This window comes from Eurypyga helias, unplaced genomic scaffold (genome assembly GCF_000690775.1).
Source record: "Eurypyga helias isolate BGI_N326 unplaced genomic scaffold, ASM69077v1 scaffold34646, whole genome shotgun sequence".
In the NCBI taxonomy this organism is placed as follows: Eukaryota; Metazoa; Chordata; class Aves; order Eurypygiformes; family Eurypygidae; genus Eurypyga; species Eurypyga helias.
The window spans coordinates 15,337-41,548 of record NW_010256574.1 but is presented as its reverse complement, the minus strand read 5'-3'; the positions used below and the strand labels follow the sequence as shown (position 1 = coordinate 41,548).

At 39.0% G+C, this 26,212-nt stretch overlaps 1 protein-coding gene across 1 annotated transcript; it reads right to left on the bottom strand.

Annotated features, from left to right (window-relative positions):
* Positions 1-900: 900 nt before the first annotated feature.
* Positions 901-1,672, bottom strand: NTF3 (neurotrophin 3). Its single transcript, XM_010153711.1, is given in 2 exon segments — positions 901-1,318; positions 1,320-1,672. Coding segments are annotated over 2 exon segments (756 nt in total). The 5' UTR covers positions 1,658-1,672.
* Between the last annotated feature and the right edge of the window lie 24,540 nt (positions 1,673-26,212).

Here is a 26,212-nt window from a genome sequence, read left to right as displayed (position 1 = left end):
GCAAGACAAGAATCTTTTTAATGTTCAGACACCACCAGCTTTGTTTCTACTTTAAAAACTCAGACAGACAGGAATGATGCAAGAATTCAAACAGAAGATTACTGATTCACGTGAGGAGGAAGAGGCTGATCACAACAAATAGTAAATTCTGAAGAAATCGTATTTTATGTGTTATATTAATGATCCATTTGTATTGGTTCTTGGATTCAGTAAGTTTCTGCTACAAATATTTTAGATTTTTTTCATGTTTTTTCTATGACAAACTGGCAGCATTAGAAACAGTTGCGAAATAAATGTGCTTCAAACATAAATTAAAGTTGCTGGATTGTAGCAGTCATTCTGAAGTGGAAACAGAGGGAAAATGTTAATTTCCCTAGCAAAACTGGCATAATACACAGAAATTGTATTTTATGGCTACTTGATGCCTGCAATGTTGACATCATCTGCAGACTACAACGTGTATTTTGGTGCATTTTTGTTTTGGCAGTGAGGAGTCAACGCTGCATCCAATTAAATGTGAATGTATGGAGTGGGGAATATAAATATGTACACAACTCTTGACATTGATCTGATTTTTAACAAGTTTACTAAATGACAGTCACTGGCTTGACAATACTGAATGAAAAATACTGATTTTACACAGATTTTACAGTAAGGTTAAGGTATGCTGCCGACAAGCAGTGTCACAAACATAGCCTGAAAAAACACCCGGAGATGCCCACAGCAGAGGCACACACCCTTTGCTCTTGTTTATTGAGAGAGAAAGCTTATATACTGTAGATTTGCTGAAGTTTAATAAATAAGGTCAACTTATAATATATAAAACAATATAAACATTTATATGCTACATGCATATCATATAATTTAAAGTAATAATTTATATAGCCAAGAGATGCAGTTTTATGTTCTTCCTATTTTCCTTGACAATGCGCACACGCAGGAGGTGTCTATTCTTATCCATCTCCAGCCTACCAGTTTATTGTTTTCTGAAGTTAGTGCTCTAACGTAAGTTTGGGATGTCTTGCATTGGGAGTTCCAGTGCTTGTCATCGATGCCACGACAGCCATTTTTTACAGGCTTGGCTTCTTTACACCTTGTTTCATAAAAGTATTGTTTAACCGGAGAGTTGCCAGTTTTAATTTCTCCCAGCACAGTTACCTGGTGTCCTCTAATGTCGATCGCGGAGGATTTGTCCGTGACCCATAAACTTTCACTGTCACAAACAGAATATTCCCCTCGGTGGCTCTTGTGTTCCGCGTACCTTTTCCGCCGGGAGGTTCTGTTCACCACCACTGAATTTCCAATATAATCCTCCATGTGTTTCCAGCGGCGTGCTGTCACTCAAGAGGACTCGGGGAGAGTTGTAGCGTCTCTGCTGCTTTAAGAGATCTGTATCCATTGTGATAACTGGCTGGAAGTCTGATTTCACATTTTCATCTCCATCCATGTCTTGCTGTGTGTCTTTCTGCACTGTGTTCTGATAGTTTTCCTTAATATCTACCATTTGCTTAGAAAGCTTGTTTTTCAAAATGTCTGCCTGAATGAGTTTAATAATAAGAGAATTTATTGAATCTTCTGGCAAACTCCTTTGATCCATGTTGGTAGACTGGATGCCACGAAGATAAGCGAGAAATATCACATAAAACAAGATGGACATCACCTTGTTCACCTGTAAGATCTGCAAAGAAACAGAAAGTTACCATAAAACCAATTAAAAATGGAAGTTTACTAGATGCTGAAGACATGAATATTCGCATTTGTTTTTAGCGTCTTACATCTTCTGCACATTATAGGTATAGATAGACCATGTGCTACTTTTAAGACAATTTTTCATTATATTTTATAAAGAATGCAACTGCTTTCTGACTATTTTTTTGTCCAGTGTTTCATTTATATTTCATGCACTTTTCAGGATGATCTCACTTTTCCTCTTTCCGTGTATACTGGCAGATATGTCAGTTATGGCCCTTTTCTATAGAGGTAGGTAACTACTCTTGGGTTAGTATGTCCAAGTCTTGACAGCAGAGAGAGGCTATTCTACAGAGTGCTTCAATTTGAAAATTGCAAGATTATGCAGACTAGCAGATTATTTGCCAGAGTAAAACTTAGAAGTTCTGATTTTGCTACATATTGTCAATTTTTGTGTGTTGACACCTCATGGATCCCTCAAATTCCTGTTCATCAAACGCCTTAAGTTTAATTTCACCCTAAGAACATCATATACTGGGAAATAAATATTATGTTTTAATAGCTCTTTCTCTCTTTCTCTCTCTCTGATTCTATAAAGGAAAGTATTCTTGAAGAAAAAGGGTGCAGTCAAGCAGCAAAGTGGCATTTCTTAGATTTTGAACTTCAGAAAGCAGTAGTTAGACTTCTGCAATACAACTGAGAAGTTCAGATGGATCCACAGACCTTTTTGTACTGGATGTTTGCAGAGTTTGGTCCTGGGTTTTTTGTTTGATTGTTTTTAATAATGTTCTTTCATTACATTTATATGAAGTGGAACAAAACTGATTGCAGTTAAAAATATTCAAGGACAGTTGGAGGATGTCTCCTCCAGCCCCAAAACTGAAGAATCTCACTCAAAAAGATCAAAATGAAATCAAGATCAAGATTTGGAAACTGGAACTAAAGTGTACTGCTTGTCTGTATTTTGCCATGAACTGCTCTATATGGATTCTTGTAGTATCCTTGTAATTCTAGCTTCTGAGCATCTTCTAGAAGTTCATTTGTTGTTTCTGGCTGCATTTTTCTGTCATCCTCCTTGTGTAGTTGAGAACTGTGAGCATTCATCTAAGGAAGCGGTTTTTCGCTTGTGGATACCTCTATATTTTATATTTGCACTTATATTTAAATGTAATTAATTTTCAGTGTAAAATACCAAATCATGGAAGTAAACCATCCCTTCAAAGCACACTTAATGAAATTGTTGCACAAGTAGTGGATTGAAGGAGAAAATATTAAACTCATGTTAGACCACTGTCAGACTATGCGGGAAGCCCTGACTTTGGGGCTCTTTCATGTGATTCAGAACAGTCTTGAACTTGATACTCCTGCACTGCAAACCCATCCACTGCATGTCAGACCACTAGCACTCTGGGATGAAGGCACAGAGATACAGAACACAGAACAGATGGAGCTGGAAGGATCCTCAGGAAATCGTTTAGTTCAATCCCAATGCGCAAAGCAGGGTCAGCTAGAGCAGCTTACACAGCTCTCAATTTGTGCCCATTGTCTCTTGTCTTTTGTTGGGACACCTCTGAGAAGAGCCCGGCTCCATCTTTTTTAATCCCTTCAATCAGATATCTCTACACTTTGATAACATCTCCCTGAGCTCTCTTCTGCAGGCTGAACAGCCCCTCTATGTCCATTCCTGTCTTGTACTGGAAAACCCCAAACTGGAAACAGCACACCAGATGGTGCCTCACCAGTGCTGAGTTGAGAGGAAGGATTGCCTCCCTCAACCTGCTGGTGACACTCTGGGTACTTTGTGGTTTTCACAGAAGAAATTGAAGAGAAATCAGATCTCTTAAACAGAACATTTTTTACTTCTTCAAATCACTGTTTTCTATTTAAAAAGACAAAGAAAAAGAAAAAAAAAATTTTACTGGAGAATCCTCTATCCACTCTGAGCAACAGTGCTTTTAGCAACAGTGAGTCCTCACTTCATAGTTTGGAACTGCAGCAAAATCAGAGCTACACTCTGTGGATGTGTGACCTGTCCTTTTATGGACAAGAAATGTGTTTTCTCCATTCTCAGTTTGTCACAGTATGAGTTCACCTAAATCTAGACTGTTGCTTGCAGCAATGTTATGCTTTGGAAAAAAAAAAATTCTAAGATTTTCAGTTACCATACAATTACTGTCATACCTAAACAAATACTAAATTAATGTAGATGGATCTCAGAGCCGAGACTGTGCTGTATAAAAAGACCTCTTCCTGTGCGATTTCATCTTCCCACAGTAAATTATGTGCTTTTAAAAACAGTAAAAATATTATAAAACAGATGTCATTCAGCAGATTTCTTACAGCACTCAGAAGGGCTAACCCACATGCAGTATGACACATAAGTCCATAGGATGGTGAGCAAAGCTCTGACAATGCTCAGCTCAAAAGTTGAAAGCATTATTCATGCCAACATGCAGCTGCATGTAATCACTGGTCTGCTTAGTTTCAAAATTAAGTGGCATTAGCAAAATACATAAGTTGCAGCAGGTGATGAGGTGGGAAAAGTAAGACTGGAGTTCAGGCAGACTCTAATGTCATCCTGCACACAACAAAGAAGGAATAGGGACCTCAGAATTAGAACAGTTCAAATCAGCTATTTTTCTCATCCATGGAGGAATCCTGTTAATAGAAAGAAATTTCAAAAGTATTTTCCTGAACATAACGTAAAACGTCTTGTGGATTTGGTGAGAAGGATGTTAAACTACTCTGAAATTTGGCTAGTAGTTTGATTTTTTTCTTGACAAATTATTTGCTGCAAAAGTAAAAATGTTTCTGAACTAATCTTTACATTTTGCTGGAACGTCTTGGGGTGCAAAAATCTGGAAATAAAATGCAAATTCTTGGTGAGATTACAGATTCTGTGGAGGAGTTCTAAGGCAGTTCAACTAGGAGGTTCATAAGTGGGGCACTCAGAAATCATAGTAAATGACTTGAAATTGTCAGGTGCCCTGTGAAGTCCTGCAGCTCAGACTATTCCTAAGGTGCTATTCTAGCTTAGAGAAATGCACATCACTGGAAAACCACAGTTTATGGCCTTAGCTCGATTTTGAGTATAAGACAACATAAGTGTATTGCTTTGCAGGGCTGGGCAATATTGCTTCTGATAAATGACTCTTTGCCCAAAATGGAAATCTGTGCCTGTCCACATTGAGAATAATTTGCAATTTTTACTTTTTACCCCTTTTTTTTTTCTTTTTGTTAAACCAATACAAAGGAGAGAAAACTGGAAAACATAAAAATGTTTATGTTTTCATATTTTCAAAGCAAATCAATGTGATGTTTCTGGACATGCTTCAAAATTTACACAACATAATTGACAAAACAGAAAAAGTGCTTACTCAGTATAGCGAGTGAGTATAGAGTGAGTAACTTATCTACAAAGGAGACTTGCCCTCAGAGGCAAGATTTCAACAGACGTACCCTGTCTAAGAGAAGGCTGACCTGACTTGCAGACTCCTGGGGCAATGGCTTGTATGGACCTTAGCAGAGACTACTTCAGCACAAGTAGCAATAACAACTTCTTCAGCCTTTTGGGGAGTGGTATAAAAATGCTCCAGGAATTTAGTCCTTCACATGAATTTTTCTGTTACATCATTAAAAAATTAAATTTATTCATTTCAGGTAGAAAGACAGATTTTGTTCAAGTCGTGAGATGTATTTTTTGTTCTTCAAGGTTCTTCTTGAAATTTTCTGTGTAATTCCCTGGAAAGGTTCAATTCAGATGTCCTTCTGGACGGTTTGCAATCAAGTAATGATGAATGCTGCTAGACAAAATGAACATAATACTATTTACACTCCTACAGGAAGAATAAACTAGATTACTGTATTTGGGGCCTGGGTCTGCTAAATAGGCATAGGCAAGCATTTCCATGGTGACCTCAGAATAAGAGCACAGCCCAGCAGCATTCTCCCTACGTCAGCATAGGTTTAAGGAACGCTATTAGATACAAATAGAGAAGACTAACTGGTAACTGCTTCCACTTAATTTCTGCCTCATACTTGATTGTGGCTAGAGTACTGCCGCTGGTACCAGAGCTCAGTTTCTGTTTCCATGGGCTGTCAGGTCAGCTGTGACACATGGCCCAGTCAACATGATGGTGTACGACGGCTCATGGCTTAAATAGGTCTTCAGTATATCACATCCATTCAAATTATACAATCATCTTTCTGTGCAGTACCTACTGCATAACTGTTCTATAAGCCATGTGGGTGAAGAACAGTTTAGATAGTGTGAATCCAGAAGAACCAGCACTTTCTCTAGATTTGCATAAAAAAATATCCCCTGTTGACCTACCTTTTTATGGCAAACTCATAATTTGTCTGGTGACTCAGTCATTGGACGTAATGGTAGATTGCTTAGTTCACTTTGCGCCTATGCCACAAATACAGTAGGCAGTTACCTAGGGCGGGCATTAGCAGCTTGACATCATCTTGCTGCTAGACATCCACACTGTTTTCTGTCTGTCTTCTCCTGTATCACTCAATTCCTTTTCTATTGCAGCAGGGGCTGCTGACATATTCCAGAAAGTTGTTTTTTCCTGAGCTGCTGATCAGCTTTGGAGAAGCTCTGTTTTTCTGCTGTGCCCTTCTAGGTGTTGGGACACATTTTTGATGCTTTGAGCTCTTGCTAAATGTATTTAAAAAGGGGACAGAGGGTGCATCACTCTCAACTCATCCTTTAAATGTGCGATGTGCAATTCTGAAAAGCACTGGACATTTAGGCCACAAGACCTATTAGTGGTAGTGCCCCCTTATTCAGAAATACTACCCCAGCTCTCAAAAGGGATTGCAAACACGGCAACTGAAACAAAGAAGATCCTTAAAGGAACAAGGAGCAGTACTGAGTGACAATTAGGCATTATGAATGGTCCAGAGGGTCTGTGGGAGCGCGCATCACAGCATGTCAGAAAAACCAGCATATCCTAGTAATATAGACCCAGCTATTAATTTGCACTGAACAAGTGTGACTTAGAGATTGCTGACATTTGTGGCACAGTGGATAAAAACAAACACCATAGAAAACTCATGCATTGCAAGGTTGTTTGATCTTTCAACTGTAGCTTAGTTTTACTCTATTTTAATGGTTTGTATTGGTGCCTACCACTGTGGTGTTAGCAGGGTATTAATGCTGTCTAATATAGGTATGTCAGGGAAGGCCTAAATTTAGGAGTACCTATTGCTTCCATCAATAAATTAAGTCCCCAGTAGACTCTGGCAAAGCACTTTCTGCTCTTTTCAGACTCAACAGTTTATACAGTCTTGGAATGGTTTGTTTAGTTTTGTTTTGTTTGTAGTGATTTAAAAGAAAATCTGTATTGCTTTATTTTGATCAGTCTCTGAACAGTCTACACAGCTGAAGAGCAAAGTGTCATTTAATATGTTTGTGAAAATAATTACATTCTAGTACTGTGAGATACTGCCTAAGCATTTACTTTTAAGTCATTGCTAAGAGGAACTGGAATAAGAGGAAAAGTGACTGGTGAATTTTACATTCAGCATTGTAATACCCAACATGATTTATGTAAGTCAGCTTGTAGTATTTGGTGCTTTCTGAAAAATTTAAGAGCAGCTTTTGTTCTTCAAACTGGGCAACTAATGATCATTCGTGGTGGCTGTCAGCATATTCAAGATTTTGCCAAAGATGACTGTGTAGTTATTCTCATTGTTTGCTAAGCACTGTTTTCACAAACTCACAGAAAGCAACAACTAGCAGAATGCCCTGTTGATTCCTTCAACCTAATAACTAAGTTGAGAAGAAATGCATCCTTTCTTTCTGCTTAGGAGGAGACTGAAAAGGTACAGAACAAGACAAATATCACTACATTCTGAATATTCGGAAAGATGGGACTATGAAATAATTGCATATGAAAATTTGCATTGCATTTCAGAACAGTAATTGACTATTTGTACAATATGTGCCTGTAGAAGGATTTATTAAGGTAGATTGCTGCCGCGTGCTGAATGCCCCTAGAGATGCTATGACCCTCCTGAACATTTCCACTCTTCAAGATGCGGAAATTTCAACACATACCGATTAAAGCTAAAGCTTTCACAAGAGCCAGACCCACTATAAAGCTAAAGAATTCAGAGACAAAATCAAGTGGGACTGAGTTATGACAGTTCTAAGTGTTAACCCTCCTATCCTCGGGGCCAACCGAACCGTAAGTTAGAGTGAAGGAATTTGAAGCTAATACATTCCTCTTCCAGATGGGCTGGGGAGTATGGCTACACACCATATCTGAAGATAAGGCCACTGAAGTTTCCCAAGTCTCTGCAGCAGGTCTGTTTCTTTTAATCATGCATTACACAAGACCATTTTTAAAAGAGAAGACACATCTGAGCGTTGAGCCCCAATAGCCTCCAGTGGACGATACGTACCTAATCTCTTATGGAAATGGAGTTCAGCCTACTGAGTCAGTGACATTTCCTTTCCTCTTTAAATAACTGGATGAACAAAGCACAGCAAGACAGCTGCTCACGCAAGTATGAAAAACTCATCTGTAATTTGAATGAACCTACATTACTATTTACGATTACTGTTGTGACCATGACCCTATTAGTCATTGAGGACAGCTTTCCTTAACTGGTGACAGCTTTCTGAGGGATAGTTTTGCGATAATACATCTGCTGCAAGAAGCAATATGTTTTCTGAATGGTTAAATATGCTGTGTAGAACTGCAGCAATGTCCATTCATTTCAGACACAGCTGACTGAAATGGCATGTGTGTCTATGTTTGATCTTTCCACAAATATATCTACTTGGAGATCAAAATGTGATCGCCTTGCACATACCTGCCCGTTTCCAAGAGAAAGGTCAGGAGCAGTTTCTTGGTGCTTACCTCACTACTTGGAACAGCAGCTGCTTCTCACACCTTGTGCAAAGTTAATTCTGTTAGGTTTTGGCCCTGCACCTTCCTCCCCCACCACTGAAATAGTCTGGAGTTCAGGGCACTGGAGACACCCCTGGATGCATTTGACACTCCCCAGCATCCTCTAGCAATCCCACTGAGGGACTCAACTATTAATAATGTCCGGTACAATATCAACCACACTAGCTACATCCCCAGGTGTAATCAACTACAGAACTAAGCAGGCTTTCCTCCGTCACAACTATTTTAATAGTTGTCCTCTATTTTAATTCCTCACTGATATTTTTGTGACATGATATTTACATCTGTCTGTCTCTGGTGAGATTGCCACAATGTAATTTTGCATTAACTGGTTGACTAATTAATCTGTGTAGTGAGAAGGTCAGGGCAAGGTTTGAATGGCTGGGATCCTGATCTCTCTGAGTTGTTGGAAGAGTTTGGTCAAGTTAAAATCTCTGTTCATTACTTTCTACATCTGCAAAGTAAGAAACATTATGGAATTGTGTTGGGGTTTTATTAACCTAGATATATGCCCTGTTATTCTTTGGTTTCTCCCTCAAAGAGCTGGCTGTTGTTGCCCTACTGTGAGAGCAAAAGTCAAGATTTCTTCTATCCACACAAGGCACAATAGCATTGCAGCACAATGCCCTGCACGATGTGTGGGAGATACTTGTCTGTTTTGAGAGTAATGAGACATCTTAATAAATGTATTTCCATAAATGTTCTCAGTGTAAATCTTCCTCTGTTTTCTTTTACCATTCTGATGTCACTGATATTGGAGCACTCCATACGCATTTATCTTGATTAATACTGACAAAGTAAGAAGAATGCCATTGTTCTGGTTTTAAAGAGCAAATACTGGAATACGCAAAAGTCAGATGATGTTTGCAACGTCATACAAGTATTCTGCTGCAGGATGGGGAATGGCCCCTGGGTTTTCATGTTGCACTGCCTGGAGCAGAAAAGTCCATCTGTAATGCTGTATGGAAGTTTGATTGAAAAATGACAAGCATGGAATGCAAGGAAATAAAAACAATGTCATCTAAATATGAGGAGTCAGACACATCTTAGTCATGACATTAAAGCCAGAGTTGAGTAAACAATTTCCACAAAAGCTGAAGTATTTCTACATATTATTCACTGTGTGACTCTGAAAACTGTCCAAAGTAACAAGAAATCTAAAGGTCATATCCTTAGCTAAATCAATAAATTCCAATGACTTGACTAGACCTGTGCTAATTTTACAAAAACAGAAGATTTGCCCAGAGCTGTGCATTTTTTTTTATTCTGCAGAAGTTATTTGCAAACAGAAGAATAGAAAGCACCAGCATGAAATCGTGGTAGTGGATAATTTAAGATGATAAACTGTGTGTTAGTTAATCTTTTCATTACTGTTTGTCAGTAGTGGCAGGGCCAAGCAGCAAACAAATTAAATTTGCAGCTGAACTTAGAGGGGATGTAAACAGCAGTGAGCAAAGAGAAACACAATCTCTGCCGGGGAAATGGAGACATAAAATATTGGCAGAAAATTACAAACTGAAAGTCAAGGTAGAGATTTCAAGCTAGCATGATGGGGGAATAGTGGTATTAAGTAGTGATATGCAGAGGAGAAAGGAAAAGTAGAAAGGAGCAATACCTGATCAGACCCAGCAATGACCTAAAACTTTAGAAAGGCACAGTAAATCATTAAGGAAAATATAAGGCATTGAATTGCAGAGCTAGGAAGGAATGCTTTTGGTAGCATGGCAGAAAAATGAAGAAAGCTGCTTGAAAGATGGAGGGTATTGTCATATGAAAATAAAATTAGAAAAGAGCAGCAAAAATTGCTAGAAAGGCTGTACAACTGACCTTTGAGGAAATTGCCTTTAACGTGCAAGCCTTTGCTATGAGCAGACAGAAAGGGCATGACAGCAAACCCAGTGCAAATATCTGAAAGCGTGAAAGAGAGCATTCACTTTAGGGTGGGGCAAAGAAGGGTAATCAGGAAAAATGGGATTAAACTAAGGAAAGGGAAGTTAGACTGATCATCAAAAGCAGTTTTCAAGCTCTGCAAGATGTTTGTAACAAGCCCAAAGCCACACCAAAGAGGCCTGGTTTCATGTTTCGTTGCAGCCCTGAAACTCCATCTAAGTCTTTTTTTAAAACAGTTTGAAGATCTATTAACCTTTCAAGTCAACCTGGACCTACTTTGGCTCAACCAAGCCTGATTAATTATTTTGTATTAAAGTCAGGCAATAGTACCAGTTCTTATTTTCGTCAGAGAGGTGGGGCCTAAGCTCCCCATAATTAAGGTTGAGAGCAGTTGCCCAGATCAAACTCACTTCTTTCACCTCCCCACAATTCTGGGGGGTTGAAGCCTAATCCCTGGATATATCACAGGTATGTCTATATTTGACCACCAGTTCAAGTGACCCACATTTATGTCAGATTGTTCTAGTCTTTTAATTTTTAAATGCCAGAGGTGGGTTTTATCTAGCCTGGTAGCAGGAGGAGAAAGGGAAAAAAACTCTCAGATCACCAGAATTTTTCCCGTCTCCTATTAGGCTATGAAAGAGCAGCCTTCTGGAGACCCTGTGATGTAGGATGGTCTGACATGTTTTTATATTTCCATACGCACTGGACAACCCATTTTGTAGGAAAAAAAAAAAAAAAGTAGAAAAAATTGAGATATTTTTTGAATGCTTTTTTTAAATTTTTTTTTGTTGTTGAGAAACTCAAAAGGAAAACTATTTCAAGATGTGAATGCATGACCATTATTTTGCTGGACTGAAAACAAAAGGGTGTCTGTTTTGTTTTGGTTTAGAAACTGAAAACTTCCTCTTCCATATTTTTTAATATGTTCCAATATCTTCTTTTTTCTTTTATTGAGGAAAACAGTGAAATCAAGCAAGCAAACAGAAGAAAGAAAGGATTGCACCTTCAAAAATGTTTAAGTCTCAGTATAAAAAATCTTGCATCCCTAAAGCTAGTTTATGGGTACAGACAGACCTCAAACACACAAAGAAAGAGAAGAGCAGTAATAAGGAATTTTAGTTCGAAATTAAATGAGCTTTTGTTTGGTTTGAATAAAAAAAAAAAAAAAAAAAAGAAACAAAACACTCCTGAAGAGAACCTGAGATATTTCTGTTGAAAAAAGCATTTGGTTTCCTGACAGCTCAGTGGTGATACTGGAATACAGATGTTTGCCTTGGGAGTAGGAATCTTGCTAGGGCAACACTGCCTCTAAAGAAGCCTAGACAAATATTTAAGGTACCATTTGCTTAGAAGGAACAGCATGGCTGCTTGAGACTTCCTCCCAAGCACCAGGCATGAGCCTTGCTCCACCTCCACACACAATGCAGTGACAACCCAGGGGTACTCCATGGTGCTGGGATTGGGGCAGGCCACGGCACAGGAGGCTTGGTGGGGAAGCCCTGTCTCATTTCCGCTGAAGCTTCACCTGTGTTTGCTCTGCAAAAGCCCATGACCCCAGGTTTCTTTAAAACCATACAGAAATACATCCATGCCCATTTCATGAATCAAGGTTCACTTTCTGAATTGCTCTCCCTGTTCCTCGAAGGTTCACGAACCTCCAAATAGAAAATTCTTCTTAGGCAGGAAGGCGCAAAGTATCTCGTGCAGAGTTCTCAAGATCCAAAGGCCTGATCCAAATACTTTAAATCCACCAGTAAGACCTTGCTGAATTCATCATGAATCAGACAAAGTTTTTGCACAGTAAGGAGAGTGATGGAATAACAATATGACTAGAGACAGTTGATGTTTGATCCTTATTTTATCATACATGCAGCACGTCTGCTGATGATTCAGCCATGCTGAATTGTTTGCATCAGGACCATAGTGAGAAATTAGCATTGTAGTATAGAATTTATAGCTTTTCCATGGTCTTTGCACAGGTTCAGTATCTTGCTCACAATCAGCTTAATATTTTTAAAGTAATTCTCGGAGAAAAGCAGTCTTGTATTTCTGATAAAATACAGGCAAGCGTTTGGGGGAGAAATGAAAGGTGAGAAGCGTGTTTCTTTGCATAAAATATAAGCCTTTAGAGTAAAAATAACTTGTATGCCTAAAAGTCTATTCTGACAAGCTAAATCAGTTGGTCTAATATGAGACATCACCTCTCCCAACAACCTTGCTCAGTTTTATACTGAACACTATGACAGGTCTCCTAGAACTACTCCCAGCTGTACAGTGAGAACCCTCAAACCTTCTTATGGAGAAGACCTCACAGATATAAAGGGTGTCCATGAAAGACTCTTCTGCTTTTTCCCATTGCATCTGAATCTTTAAAAAAGACATTGCTCATTTAGAGAAAACAGTCATTCTATTAATTGGCATTACTTTATAGCAAATTGCTTACATGTAGGCCTGTCCTGAGGGTAAAGACTGTTCTGGTAAATCCAGCTACTCTACATTTTTTTCCTTGTAAAAATTTGCCTGAAGTGGAAATTTGCTCGTGAGTCCCCTATTTCATTAGTGTTCATGTGGATAAAATTTTCTGTATGCAGTTCTGCTTGAGACACCCAAGTTTTTTAACTTTTAGTTAACACTTTGCTGTGAGTTCAACTGTATTTAAGGGTTAATGCTCAAGGATGGCGAGAGTTCTGATCTCGGTCTAGCAGTGTGTGAGTTGCCCCACTTGCTCACCCGCTAAGCTCATGGTTGAATGCTTTGCTTAACTGCATCCAAAGTGCCTGCTAATTTGCAGAATTAAAGTCTAACTTCTGAAGTCAAAGCGTGATCTCCCTGTTCTCCTGTTGTGCTCATATGCAGGGTCTGCACCTCTGGTAGGTCCAAACCTTGTGTGAAAACTGCCTTGGTTTTTGGAAACCACCATGATTTCTTATCTTTCGATCCAGATGACATTTTAGTGTTGATACACAATGCTTCCCACCTCCTTCTTGCCAAAAACCTTTAAAAGAAGAATTTTAGAACTGGCAGTACTTTAACACATGCTGTCTCTTGCCAGGCATATGATCTGCAGACATTTGATAGAAAAGCAGTGTTTTAAACTGGGCATGGGAAGGAGATAAATGAGATGTTCAGCAGCTGGCCTTGCCTTTTCTTATAAAGCCAATAACTAGAATGAGATTTTAGAAAATTTATTCCTACTGAAGAAATTGTGGTTATGAGAAATTTTATCTATAGAAGGGCAGGAATAAAATAACTCTTAGGGTATGTCAACTAGAGACAGAAACAGTAATTTCTTTAATTGACTCTTGTTTACCTCTTGTTGTATGCACACTTTATACTTTTCATAAAAGAGCCCTACTGACATCTGGTCACCATAAAGGTGAAGCTTTTTTTTATAATCAAGAATGGCTTTGGTGATCAAGTGCTTTTGCTGTTGTTTTACAGTTTAGAAACTAAAGACCAAGTGGGTTATGTGACTTTTGCCAGGTTATGTGAGTGAGCCCAAGGTCATGTAAGAAGAAAATAAGAGAGTGGGCATTCAGACCTTCTTCTCCTGAGGTCTAGGCTGTGGTTGGTTCTACCCACTGGACTAGCCTCTTCCTTCTGGTTCTTCCCAACACTGCTGGCTCCAAGCAAAGTCCATTGAGTCAGCTGGCCAAAATCAGAAGTACTTCCATGCCATATTTCTTCCTATTGAAGTGGTAGTAAAAGGAAACAGCCCTTAGTCTAGTGAATTCAGAAGTAACTGGAAAGCAAGCAGAGGGAGGGAAAAGGATGTGGAAAATATTGCCAAAGGTGTCCATGGCTGGCTCATGTAGAATATTTCAGGTGCCTTGAGGAATTAAGAATAACTTGGAATCCGCCTTAAGAAAGGAGCAGGCCAAAGTAAATCGTCCATAACAGTTCAGTAGTTTTCCCCATGAACCAACAAAACAATCAAGGGAGAGATTTTTTAATTCTGCACATAGGAAATCTTGGTCCTAGACTTCAATTTGCACAGTAGAAATCACTGATTAAAAAGGAGCCAAACGTTGTTGCGCTTCAGGAAGTGGGAGAATTAGGGATGCTTACTTTGGACGACAGTGTAACCTTACAGTGTAGCCTATAGAAGGGGAGATGCACAGCTGCATCTCCCCAGGAGCAGCGTGCAGGATATATTGTGAGTTAGAGTCACAGTTCCTCCCTATCTTCCCACCACCACCACAAGCACTCCCTTTTCTCTGCTACAAGGGTCAATTACTTCATCCTCCTTTTTTTTAAACGTGGAGCAGTTTACTCTCCCATGCTCCCAGCCAGCTACTTTGGCCAGCAAGGCAGGGGAGTGGGGTGAAGTTTGGGCTCTTTGCACTTCTGTCACCTCTGCACCCCCTCTTCCCCCCTCTCCACCCACTTCCTCTCAGCAGGGAGCATTGGGTGAGAAACTCCTGTTCACCTTGCTACAGGCAGAGTTGCACTGAGCAAGCTGAACACTGATGGGAGTAAAGCCGGGAGTGAGAGGTTGGGGTGGGGAGGGGGAAGGATGCTCCTCCCTCTCTTTTATATTCCTGCCTGACTGGGTACTGGCCCTGGCATTGTGTGGTGAGTTTAACCAAGCAGGTGTACTCTGTACATATTCCGAGTTAAAAGGCCCATGTTAAAACGATACAGAGTATTAACATTGCTAGAAAACAGAGCAGCATGTTCTCTGAAACCTGTGGAAGACCAGGAACCTGATCTCAGTTTGTTACTAGAAAATATGGAAGGGAGCCCATTGGAAAAACAAAACAAAGCAATCACATCCTTAGGAACTTTTGGGAGGCAAACATATGGGGAAACTCTTTACTAAAGGTGAGAGGTCAGTCAACATCCTGGGATAACTGGATATGAAGGGAATAATAAGTTCTCAGGACTTCTTGACAATAGGAACACAAAGAGCTTTGCTGAACTACAACCAGGAGTAAAGGGCTTTTACAAAAAAGGCAACTTCTCCTGTGGCTGACAGTGATGGAGATCTTACACACGCTCATGAAATATCTCCTGTGCCCTCCCAGAAGATGGTAAAAACACACACATACCTCTTTTCTGTTCCACACTCCCATCACCACACCCTAAATCTACATCTCCAGGCTGAAAGCACATCAAGCCTCAGAAATGCCTTCCCTGACCATCTCATGAAATGCCTCTTTCTTTTTAGCATACATATGGAGGTACAGTTTGTGATTTCAAACTTTCAGTAGCTTTGAGTAAGATATAGGTGAGTGAAAAGCTAAAGAGAACCCAGCAGGTCGAGTGGAAGCTTAAGATCATCTGAACTAGTGCTCTCAGGTGCATGCACAGTGGTTGGGATTACAAGCAAAATACTGTGTTAGAGGTATTTAGAAAAGATGACACATGTTTTGGAACTGCTAGAAATTAAATTAATATTTATTCCCATTTAACATTATTAAATATTATTATGTTTGGAGACAATTGTGTATATTTAAAAATAATAAAGTCAAATTGTGCTTTTGGACGTGCAGAAAGCAGGCGACTCTAGACTGAGTTGCATATAACTGAGGTTATAATCTGGCACAGTGTCTGAGCTCGCTCCGTTTTCAATTAACCTAACGGCAGTCCTCGTAAGCATCTATGAAGAAATCCAATAGGGAATGGGTCAGGTGTTAATGCTCACAATCAACATATATTTTTATTATTTATTATTCCATATAAATTGGAGGAATTTAAGAAACAATGCTGTGTCTTATGATTCAGTTGCTTGTCTAGAATTAAAATAACTCTATTGACCTGAGTGATGCTACTTGAGATTTACCTCAGTACAAGTTAGAAGAAAACGTTACCCTGTGGTTAGAAGACCTTTCCATGTCAGATCTCTAACAAAAGGGAAGGAAGCAAATCTATGGAAATTTCTGAACAATAAAGTGGTAAGACCAAACTATCTTCTTGTCCTCTTTTCTGTGTTCTATAAACAAGCTGAAGCTAAGACTATAATTTCTCCAAATTCTTTCCTTTCCTTTAAATTTGGGGAAAACATGAGTCTATATTGTGAAACTTGGAGTCATCTGATTTGCTGGTTCGGCCTACAGCTATGTGAAAGGAAGAAAATAACATTACTGTTATTAAGGGAGCTAGTATGTCTACACTCTAGTGAAAGAAATACCTTAAAATACAATTTCACAAAAATATATTATAATTTCACTGCCTTCTTCCTTATCTGCAATTTTTGGCAGGGGTAAAGAGAGTTTTATTAACAGTATAAACACAATGGTCTCTCAAGTTTCTTTTATTTTTCTCACTGAAGTTTTCATATTGCAGTAAGGTCTTACGCTTAAGATTTGAAATTAATGTTCTGGATTAGTTTTCAGTATTTCCCTTCAGTTTCAGTTCCAAAATCCCATGGCTTTGTTAAGGGATTTAAATCCCTTGCATCACTGAGGGTTAACTTTAAATCCTTTTCAGTGTGCACACTGACGGCAAATATCCATCCTGCCTATCAGTGCTGAGCTGTCTAAATGGTGTGCTTTGCGTTAGGTGAGGTAAATCTGCACCTCTGTGAATTAGCCATTCTGAGGCTGTGATTAAAATCTGGTTTCCCCTACAAGCTAAAAAGGTTCAGATGAGAGGTTGCAATTTTTGTCTGTTTTCAGCTTTTCTCTTTTTCTACTTAGTTTAGTCCTTGCCTCTGTCTTACAACACTACATTACATGTTGGCACTCAACATACAGTAATCAAAAAAACCACTGTAGCTCTTTAGCCCAGTGTGTAAAGCAGGAGACAGTATCTAAGATAACTAGCAGGGAGATTAAGAACTTGCTCAAGGAACTCAAGTAAAGCAGGATAGGACCAGCAGTGCTACCACATGTTGTCCCATGGCTTCTTCTGGTGACTGCTTGCCAGTGTCTAATTCTAGACAGACTAAGCCATGAAAACATTTTCAGGACATGAAGTTTTCCCAGATAAGTAAAAAGAAGTAAAATGTCAATTTTGAAGCAAAAAATCTTCACACTCATAAAACTCTTAGCAAAAGCAAAAGAGAATACAAAATAAGAAGATTTTAAACCATTACATATTGAACAAAAATACATAACCATTAGTATTTTATTACCTTTTTATTTTGGGAAGGCAAATTTGCAGCCTTTCTAATTTAAAAAAAAAAAAAAAAAACCAACAACAAAAACAAGCTAAATCCCACAAACACCGGAGTTAGGAAGGGGTAAGGAAGAAGAAATAATGTTTATTATACTGACCTTTCGAACACAGGTAATGGTTGACTACCCTAAATAAATCCATAAATAAATAGAAATTGTATTCCTTCTGAAGCTTCCACGGCTGGAAATTTTCTTATGCATTTCCCTGTCATTCTCTTTCTTGAAAATATTCATGCTCCTTGCTTTAGTTACATTTCAGGGTAACATGTTCCATATGTCACATAGCCTTTGTATGAAATACTTTAGACTAAATTCTCCTTTCATGGCTGTGACCTAATGTTAAGGTCTTACTGCTCTGGAGGCCAAATCTGGATCAGTTTGATCAGACCCTCCTCTTTTATAAATGCCATTTAACTCACCACAACTTTTTTTCCCTTTCCATAACATAAGCCCAACCAAGTCTTTCCTTGTAAGTGTTGCTATTATAAACTCCCTTAAATTCCACATCTAATTGAACAATGCTCTCTGACTCAGTTAATTGCTATACTACTTGCTTTATTTCAAGTGAATTTTTAAAGTAATGTAACACAGAAGCATATTATCTTCTTTATTCTTGGTTGCTATTCTCAGGATTAGATGCCATCTAATTGAACAATGCTCTCTGACTCAGTTAATTGCTATACTACTTGCTTTATTTCAAGTGAATTTTTAAAGTAATGTAACACAGAAGCGTTCTTTATTCTTGGTTGCCATTCTCAGGAGTAGATGCCAAAAAGGACATTTTTATGTGTTAGCAGTGGCTTCTCAAGTATTTTTCTATGCTTTGTACACATCAAATTTCTTCCTGAGAAAATACTCGCTTTCATACATTTTTCCTTGGAATAAATTGCATTTAGCATCCTCACAAGCACTATTTTCTTTACACCTTCTCATAAGGCTTCTGTGTAAGAAATCTATGCACTTAAAAATTGTTCAATTCATTATCTAATTCAAAAATTCTCACTGTGGACTCCTGATTTTCTCTGTGCCTCACCTCTCTGGCTAACTTTAGTTTAGACTGCTGGAAACTCTGTTGCGGTTGATGCAATTAAACTTGTGAAGACAAAACATAAGTGACAAAAGAGGAGCCCCCTCTCTTTCTAATTTTGTTCTCTTAATGTTCTCACTATTCCAATATTCAGATCCATAAGCCTGATGCTTGTGGAAGGTAGCTGTACCCATGAAAAGCATGACAGGTCTCTGGTGGTTTTTGCCTGCAAGAAGTACTAGGCCCTGATAAACACTCAAGTGTAGGCCCAGGCCAGATCTACACTAGAGCTTTTTCTGCATAGTTCTTTTGTTTTCAAAACAAAAGTCTCTGTAAAACAAGCTTTACCTCTACAGCACTGACATACGCTGCTGCAAAATCTTCGTGCTGTATAGCTTATGCTTGGGAAAGGACATGGCTCTGTTGGTAACTAAATCCCTCTTCTTGTCCGGTGCTGCCAACCCACTATAGAGCTTTGTTGACAGAGTCAACTGGTAAAATTGTGGCTATAGACAACCCCTTCTGCTCCCCTCAATTTTATAAAATTTGTTATTTGGTATCTTTATAGTATTTACTTTCGTGATATTCCGATGTAATTGAACTTTGCTCCAATTATTTCTGTTTTGCAGGCAAAAAACTTTCTGGCAAAAAGACAAGCTGACCTGCCCAAGGCCCGCAGGAGGCTAGTGGCATGGCAGAGCTGGACTGAAATGAGCCAATATAATCAGTAACCAGAGCAACTTCTAGGTTTGGGCCTGCTGAGATATCGCACACAGAGCTCTCAATGGGTAAAATCAGCCTTCAGTAGTACACTTCCTTGAGTAGTACCAATAATTAAGTTTGGATTACCGTAGTTTAGTATCTTGGTGGTTGGATTCTTTGGCCTCCTAAAAAGTCAAATTGAAACTGAAACTCTTGCTGCAGTTCAGATGTAAATGTCAAAACCAAAAGTAAAACACCTTAAAATCCCCTCTCAGCAATGGCCAAGCTCAAAACTTATAGAGAAGGATGTATGAACAGACACACACACTGTGTCACTACATAAGCTTCATGTATTAGAGACATTGCCTGAAATTGGGTGAGATGAGCCATGTGTTGCTAAGACCTAGAGAAACCCTTCTGAGTTTTGCCCCATTACCTCTGTAGCATCTGGGTCTCTGTAGCACACAAGTGTTATTTCATTCTCTCTGCCAGGGCCCCAGTTCCTCCTGGTGTCTACTCCACTAGTAGTCCTAAGCAACAGTAAAAAACCATTCATCTCTGCCATCTCTGCTGAATGGGTTCAAGAGAAAGGGATAGGAGCTGGAAAACATAAGCCCTTCTTCCCATGTTGCTAAGCAGGTATTTTCTGACTCCAGAGGAGTTCCTGAAAGCCTTAGCCAGGTGGGCAAAGGGGGTCAAGTTTGAATGCAGAAACTGAAATTAATTAGCAGGGAACGACTGAGGTTTATACCTCTATTCCAGTTCCTGAGCTAATGCATATTCACTTAGAGCTACAGTGGTGTTATTTTAGAGGTGTATAGAGAAATTGGTGTTATGATCTTAGTTACTTGTACTAGAATTCTTCTTGCAGTGAGAGAACAGCAGTCTGACATCCCCTCAAATATTATTTCAGATGCACCATTTCTGTGGTATTCAGGAACAGGACACATCTTGCATTTGAGTACCAATTGGCTCTATGGCATAATAAAGATCAAGAAGCCAAAGTTTTTGTCTGGATCTCAGGTTTGAACTCAGCCTGTCATGGTACGCAAAGCCTGTGCTTTGATTTAGCATCATTCCAGCTTGAATGATGCAATAATCAGACCCTGCACAAATTGCTTTTTGGGTATTTCTGTTTTATATAATTATTTTGACTTGTTTGTATAGGACATTTGATTCAAAGCCCTTCATGGTGTGCTGAGAAATCCTCTCTTCACACTGCATAGAAATGCCTACTGTGCAATGCTAAGATTTCTCTGTAGACTGCAGGACCCTGTCAGCCTGTTTAAGCCCAGAAAAAAATCCTTACTTCACAGACCAGTCTTCTTTAATGTAAAGAGTAGAATATGGATTTGAAATAAAATTTTTAAAAATCACATCAAATCAAGGTGCAATTACATACTATGCTGATGAGGAGAGTATATGAACCTATATTCAGTAGAACTGTACATAGAGAGGGAAACAAGATTAAACATATAGAAGAAATAATGCAAGTGGTAACTTCCTCTTAAAGCTAAGTCTTGGGATTTCAAAAGGTCAAAAATGCTCTAAATCACTGGAGCATATTTCAATTAAAAGGATGAAATCAAACTCTATTTAAAACTGCAGAGGAATCCCCAAAGCTGAGGGAGTCTCAAAGAATTTAAAGTCATGTATTCGACAAGAAAAACATGAGTCATTGTCAAAAAGTTTACAGGCTGATCATCTGAAAATATTTTGGCTTCAACAGATCAAAAGAGCTTGCTTGATCTGAACTTTAGAAGAAATAAACAAACACAAAATATGTTTAGAAAAACAAATTGTTTAATTGTTTGAAGTGAATATGCTTTCCTTCCACATGGTTTGAATTTAATTGATTGGAATTTTCTGATTCAAAATGGTTTCAGGAGCTTGGGAGGGCTGGGACGTATGGCATGGTTGTTACAAACTGAGAATCTTTTCTGATTGCTAGATACTGGCAAGTCAATGACTTGAAGTATAATATCATTACAGTGGAATCTAAGGAACGAAGAATGTTTTCCAACATGAGGGAAAAGTATTTATAAGCCTTGGAAGTCTTTTTTGTCTAACAATATTGGCATCTGAATTTTGTCTATATGGTCAGATCTTCTGTAGTATAGCATCACTGCATAGTGTCATTACACTGTGGAGATCTGGCCCTTAACTGAAAATGTCCCAGTGCTTTGTGAAACAATATCATTCAGTGAAAAAAAGCCAACAAACATTGTCGGCATGTGTCCCGCAGGAACTGTTTTATAGGTTGATGCCAGTGCACTTTGTCATCAGTTCTGAGAATGACGAATTTATTTCTTCATGATAAAATTAAAAACAAAAAAATTTCTCATCTCCTCCCTCCTACCCATCCTTACTCTTCTCCCAGCTGTCATCACTGTTTACAGTTTGAGTAAGCAAAAATACATATTTACAAGTTCAGCTTACTGCTGTGTTTGCGTGTATAGACTGCCTGAGGGCATATCTGTGAGTTGAGCACCCAGCTACATACATAAATCTACCCTCTTCTCCTGCCAGCCTTTCCCCTTCCCTACCTTGCCTTCTTAAGCCACATGTTAAATCTTTTCTGTTGGATTCTGAGCTTTGTACAAGGGAGGCTGACATCCTACTTCATGCATGTACGTGAGCCCTGTCACATCTTGAGCACTGAGTGTGAGGCTCCTACCACTCCTCATCAGGGGAGGCCAAACCTCCTGTCTTTATCAACCACTGCTCTTGGCCCCTCTCATGCTCTGTGAACCCAAACGCTGGATTAACTGAGGTTGCAGAGCAGGAGAAACGTCATGTGCCTGCATTGCAGCTGAGTATTTCACCTCATGGAGTTGTGTGTGAAAGGAGCCTTACAAGATTTTATTTTCAGCTGCAACCTAGTGCTATGGCCCTTCTGCTGACTGGACATGTGCCCATCGGACAATCCCAGAGTATCTTGGTTGCCTGCCAGCCCCAGATGCCAGAAGCATGTCCCCACTTCCTCTCCCCTTACACGATGAAGTCTGCAGGGTCTCATTCACTGTAACTCAGAAAAGTTGCATCTTACAGAGTCTTGGGGCAGTGAGGCCAGATCCTGATGAAGGCCTCCAGATGTTATTGCAATAGCAATAATAAAAATCCGCCATAACTAACCGAATAATGTAGAATAAATTTAAAATCCAGCTTTTCATACAGTTTTAGAAAACACATTGCAAAACAACATCTACAGCCTCACCAGAACTGGCCTTCAGTGCTGTGCAGGTTTTACTTGTGGCTTTTCAAATGCTCATGACTTCAAGTACCGCTGAGCCCAGCTGAAAGCTGACAGTTTCCAGAAATTTTGCAGGATTTCTTCTCAGTGTTCAGCTAGTCAGAAATGAGTGTCCGGTGGTTAAGGTCACTAACCTGTGTTCAGTTCCTAACTTCCCTGGGAATTGCCTTTATAAGTTTGGGAAAGACATTAAGGACTTGTTTACACTGCTAAAATTAACTTCATTTTTTTACTACAGCATTACTGATGAACATGTAGCTGCACAACGTTACACCAGTAAAGAGAAAATATGTTAGTTTTAGTTTAGATGTATTTGCAGGAGTTGACTCATAGTAGCACAGCTGAAGTTTTTGTTTATTTGTTTTGCCTTCATTGTAGTTTTCACCTTGAGTAGCTAGAGTGCATTTAGTGGTTCTGAAGTGAAAGAAGAGTGCAGCTTTTCTTTTCTACCTGTGAAATGGGAACGATAGTACTAATTAGCTCTGTCTCAATGATACTGTTGAGTACACTCTAAAAACTGAGTAATATTTGTTGTGGGAGCTGCTGTGGGAGGGGAAGACAGCTCTTGTACCCAAGGCTCCCTGGTTTTATTCATGTATGGGCAAATATATATTTACGTATTTGTCTCAACTGCACATTTCGCCCATCTGTGTCACAAAAACTAAAAATAAAACCTATGGAAAGCTAGCTTATTGCTTGCCACTGTTTTTCTAGCTGCTGATTATCTGTAATAAAGGTTTACATGAATATAGCTGTAAATCATATTGCTAGATGCAGACCAGGTAGACTCATGACTGATGTAGACAGTGATCAAGTGATCGGTGAGTAGCCTGAACAATGCTTGGTAAAGGTGTGAACCCACTCACCCCTCACCTCCAGATAGATGCTAACAGTGCTCTTTGCTGATGGTATGGTAGACCACTTATCTGGGCCACTGTACCCACACCTATACCAAACAGTGGGGGCTGTCATCTCTTAACGTCATTCATCGAAGTACTGTGTCTAAGAGATGTTAGTTCTCAAACTGAAGAGTGAGGACACTCATAGCTCCTCCACCTTTTTGTTCCCTGATACTCCCTGACATGACTACATCCAAGATGCCATAGTTCGTGAATATGTTAACTATCCTGTGGGAATGGTCTTCTGCATGCTACATCCATGCAAATCCTTAGACACAACTCTAAATTCTGGTACTTTCACATGTACTCATAGTACTTCATATCATTCCTACCTGAAGCTCTGGAATGTACCTGAATCTAAAACTTTGACAGTCCATAGATATACGAACTCACTGTTGATGTGTTTGACTTTCTTTTTTAAAGCACCACTTTTTTTTGTTCTCCAGATTTAACATACTCAGACTATAATTTTTTTTTTTCCACAGTATTCTCCCATTAAAATGGCAACTTTATGACTGTCTGTCACTCCTATTGGAACTTGACCGTCTGTTGCAATGTTTGACTGGTGGCTGACCCACTTCACACCCTTAAATCATGCAGAAGGGACTTCTGAAATAACAAATCAGAGTCTCATTTGCTTGACAGCCATTAGTTGTGACTAAACCCTCACAGCAGTACAAGAGACAGTGTGGCACAGCAAGAAAAGTGCTGCTATATATTTGAACCATCTGGAAACCAAGGGCTTCAACAGACACAAATAAAAGTTTTCTTGAAAAGGGAACGCACTAGTCACTCCAAGAAGTTATCATTCAAAATAGTGCCCCAAGTAAGAAAAGACAGCCACTATGCCTTGCAAAGCTCAAAGAAAATAAGAAGAGCTAAGTAAAAATGAAGTTAATTGAAGATGAATACTGAAGAAACCCAGCACAAACAAAGCAAGGAAAGATGTTATTCTGCCATAAATAAATCATGCTAATTACCTATGTATAATATTTTAGACTTAACAATAAAAGACATTCATCCAAATGTAAGCAGTCATAACAACTAGTAACATTTTCATTAAAAACAGGCTAAGCCCATTATGCTGCAAAAGTGTAATTAAATTAATTTCAGCAACTCTATACCTCTTAATTTTCTTAGACTGGGGCTATTTAACAAGCAAACATCATTGAAACTATTTTGAGTTTTTAAAAACACAAAGCCAAACTACTAAAGAAGAAAATCTTTCTTAGAAGAAATACTTCAGTATTAATTTTTACTTGCCAATTCAGTTTTCCACGATTTACTCTGTGTGCGTAGGGGTGGGCTGTTTTTTGCAGATGCTGTTACACAGGGTATGGAAGAAGAGACTATTCATTTAACTGAGAGAGTCTAAGCCTTTCCAAATCTCACATGCAGATTCATCTTTATGCTATATGCAGAAAGAAGTGAGATGAAACAGATTTAGTTGCCTTAACTCCAGTGCTTTTAAAGGAAGTACAAATGTACCTTGTCTTTTCTAAAGATTTGTGTTATCAACAATGATTATCAATCTTCTGTTCTATTTTTCACTAGAAGTGATTATAAGAGGTTGGGTCAAATATCCCAGTGAGCTGTTCTCACATACCAGCTCTGGGTTCGAACATTCAAACAGAGTTTGCACCTTCTAAAGTGATTCCATCTTGCAGCCTAAGGCTGCATTGTCTGGGAAGACCACAACCCAAGGGACTACAGAAGTTTCTGTCAACATTAGCAAATCCTGAGTTTTCTCATCCAGGGTTTTTTCGTTTTGGTTTTTTTTTTTTTTTTTTACATTGCCTTCATTTGACTGTAGTTGGCACACCAAGAGATTACAGGCATCAAGTTTTGCCTCAGAAATCATAATAGCCATAAGGCCTGTATTAAATGAAGTGACTCCCACCTCAACAGAATGAGACTGCTTTTACTATATTATTATGATAATCAACAATTACGTCGGCATTTGCCAGCCATAACCACAGATGTCTTCTTTGAAGTGTGGGAGAAACACCACTAATGTCAAACACCACAGTGTGGGAACACTTGGCACACACCACCAGCATAAGAAAATCGAGCATTTGGCCATGCTTCTGGAAGAGACTGTGATTGAAGTGACATAAATATATAACTAGGAGAATCCGTATATCAACAAGAGTGGCATCCATTTTATTGTGAAAAGTGATGGGGAAATCACAGCATTTTGCCTCCACCTCTTCTGCTGTGGTGGTATCAGAGTCAAACACATATCTGACTTGGATTTTAGGAAGGCTTCTGAGAGGCCCTCTTTATCTTTGAACTCTACATGTACAATAAGCAGAGCCTCCACAGCCATGCCTTTGAGCAATGAACCACCTTTAAATAACAATCTAGTAGTAGTGTTCCTATTTGGCTAGTGTATGTCTTGCTCAGCTCCAGTACAGTAAGTTCAATAAGCTTGGAGCTGAACTGCGGTACAGCCATTAATCAAAAACCCTATAAAATTGAGTTCCAGGAATTTATAAATACATAATACAAATAGGAGCTGTGGGATTTTTTTCTGTAAACAGTCCATCTCAGCAATGCTTCATGTCTCCCCCAGCACCATAACTTCACCAGCTAGCATAGCTTGTTCTGCCTCTTGATTTCTATCTGCCTAAACAGTGTTGTCTTACTTTGCATGCCTACTTTTCTGTTCATAGTCACTGTGAAGGAGAGAGAAGAAG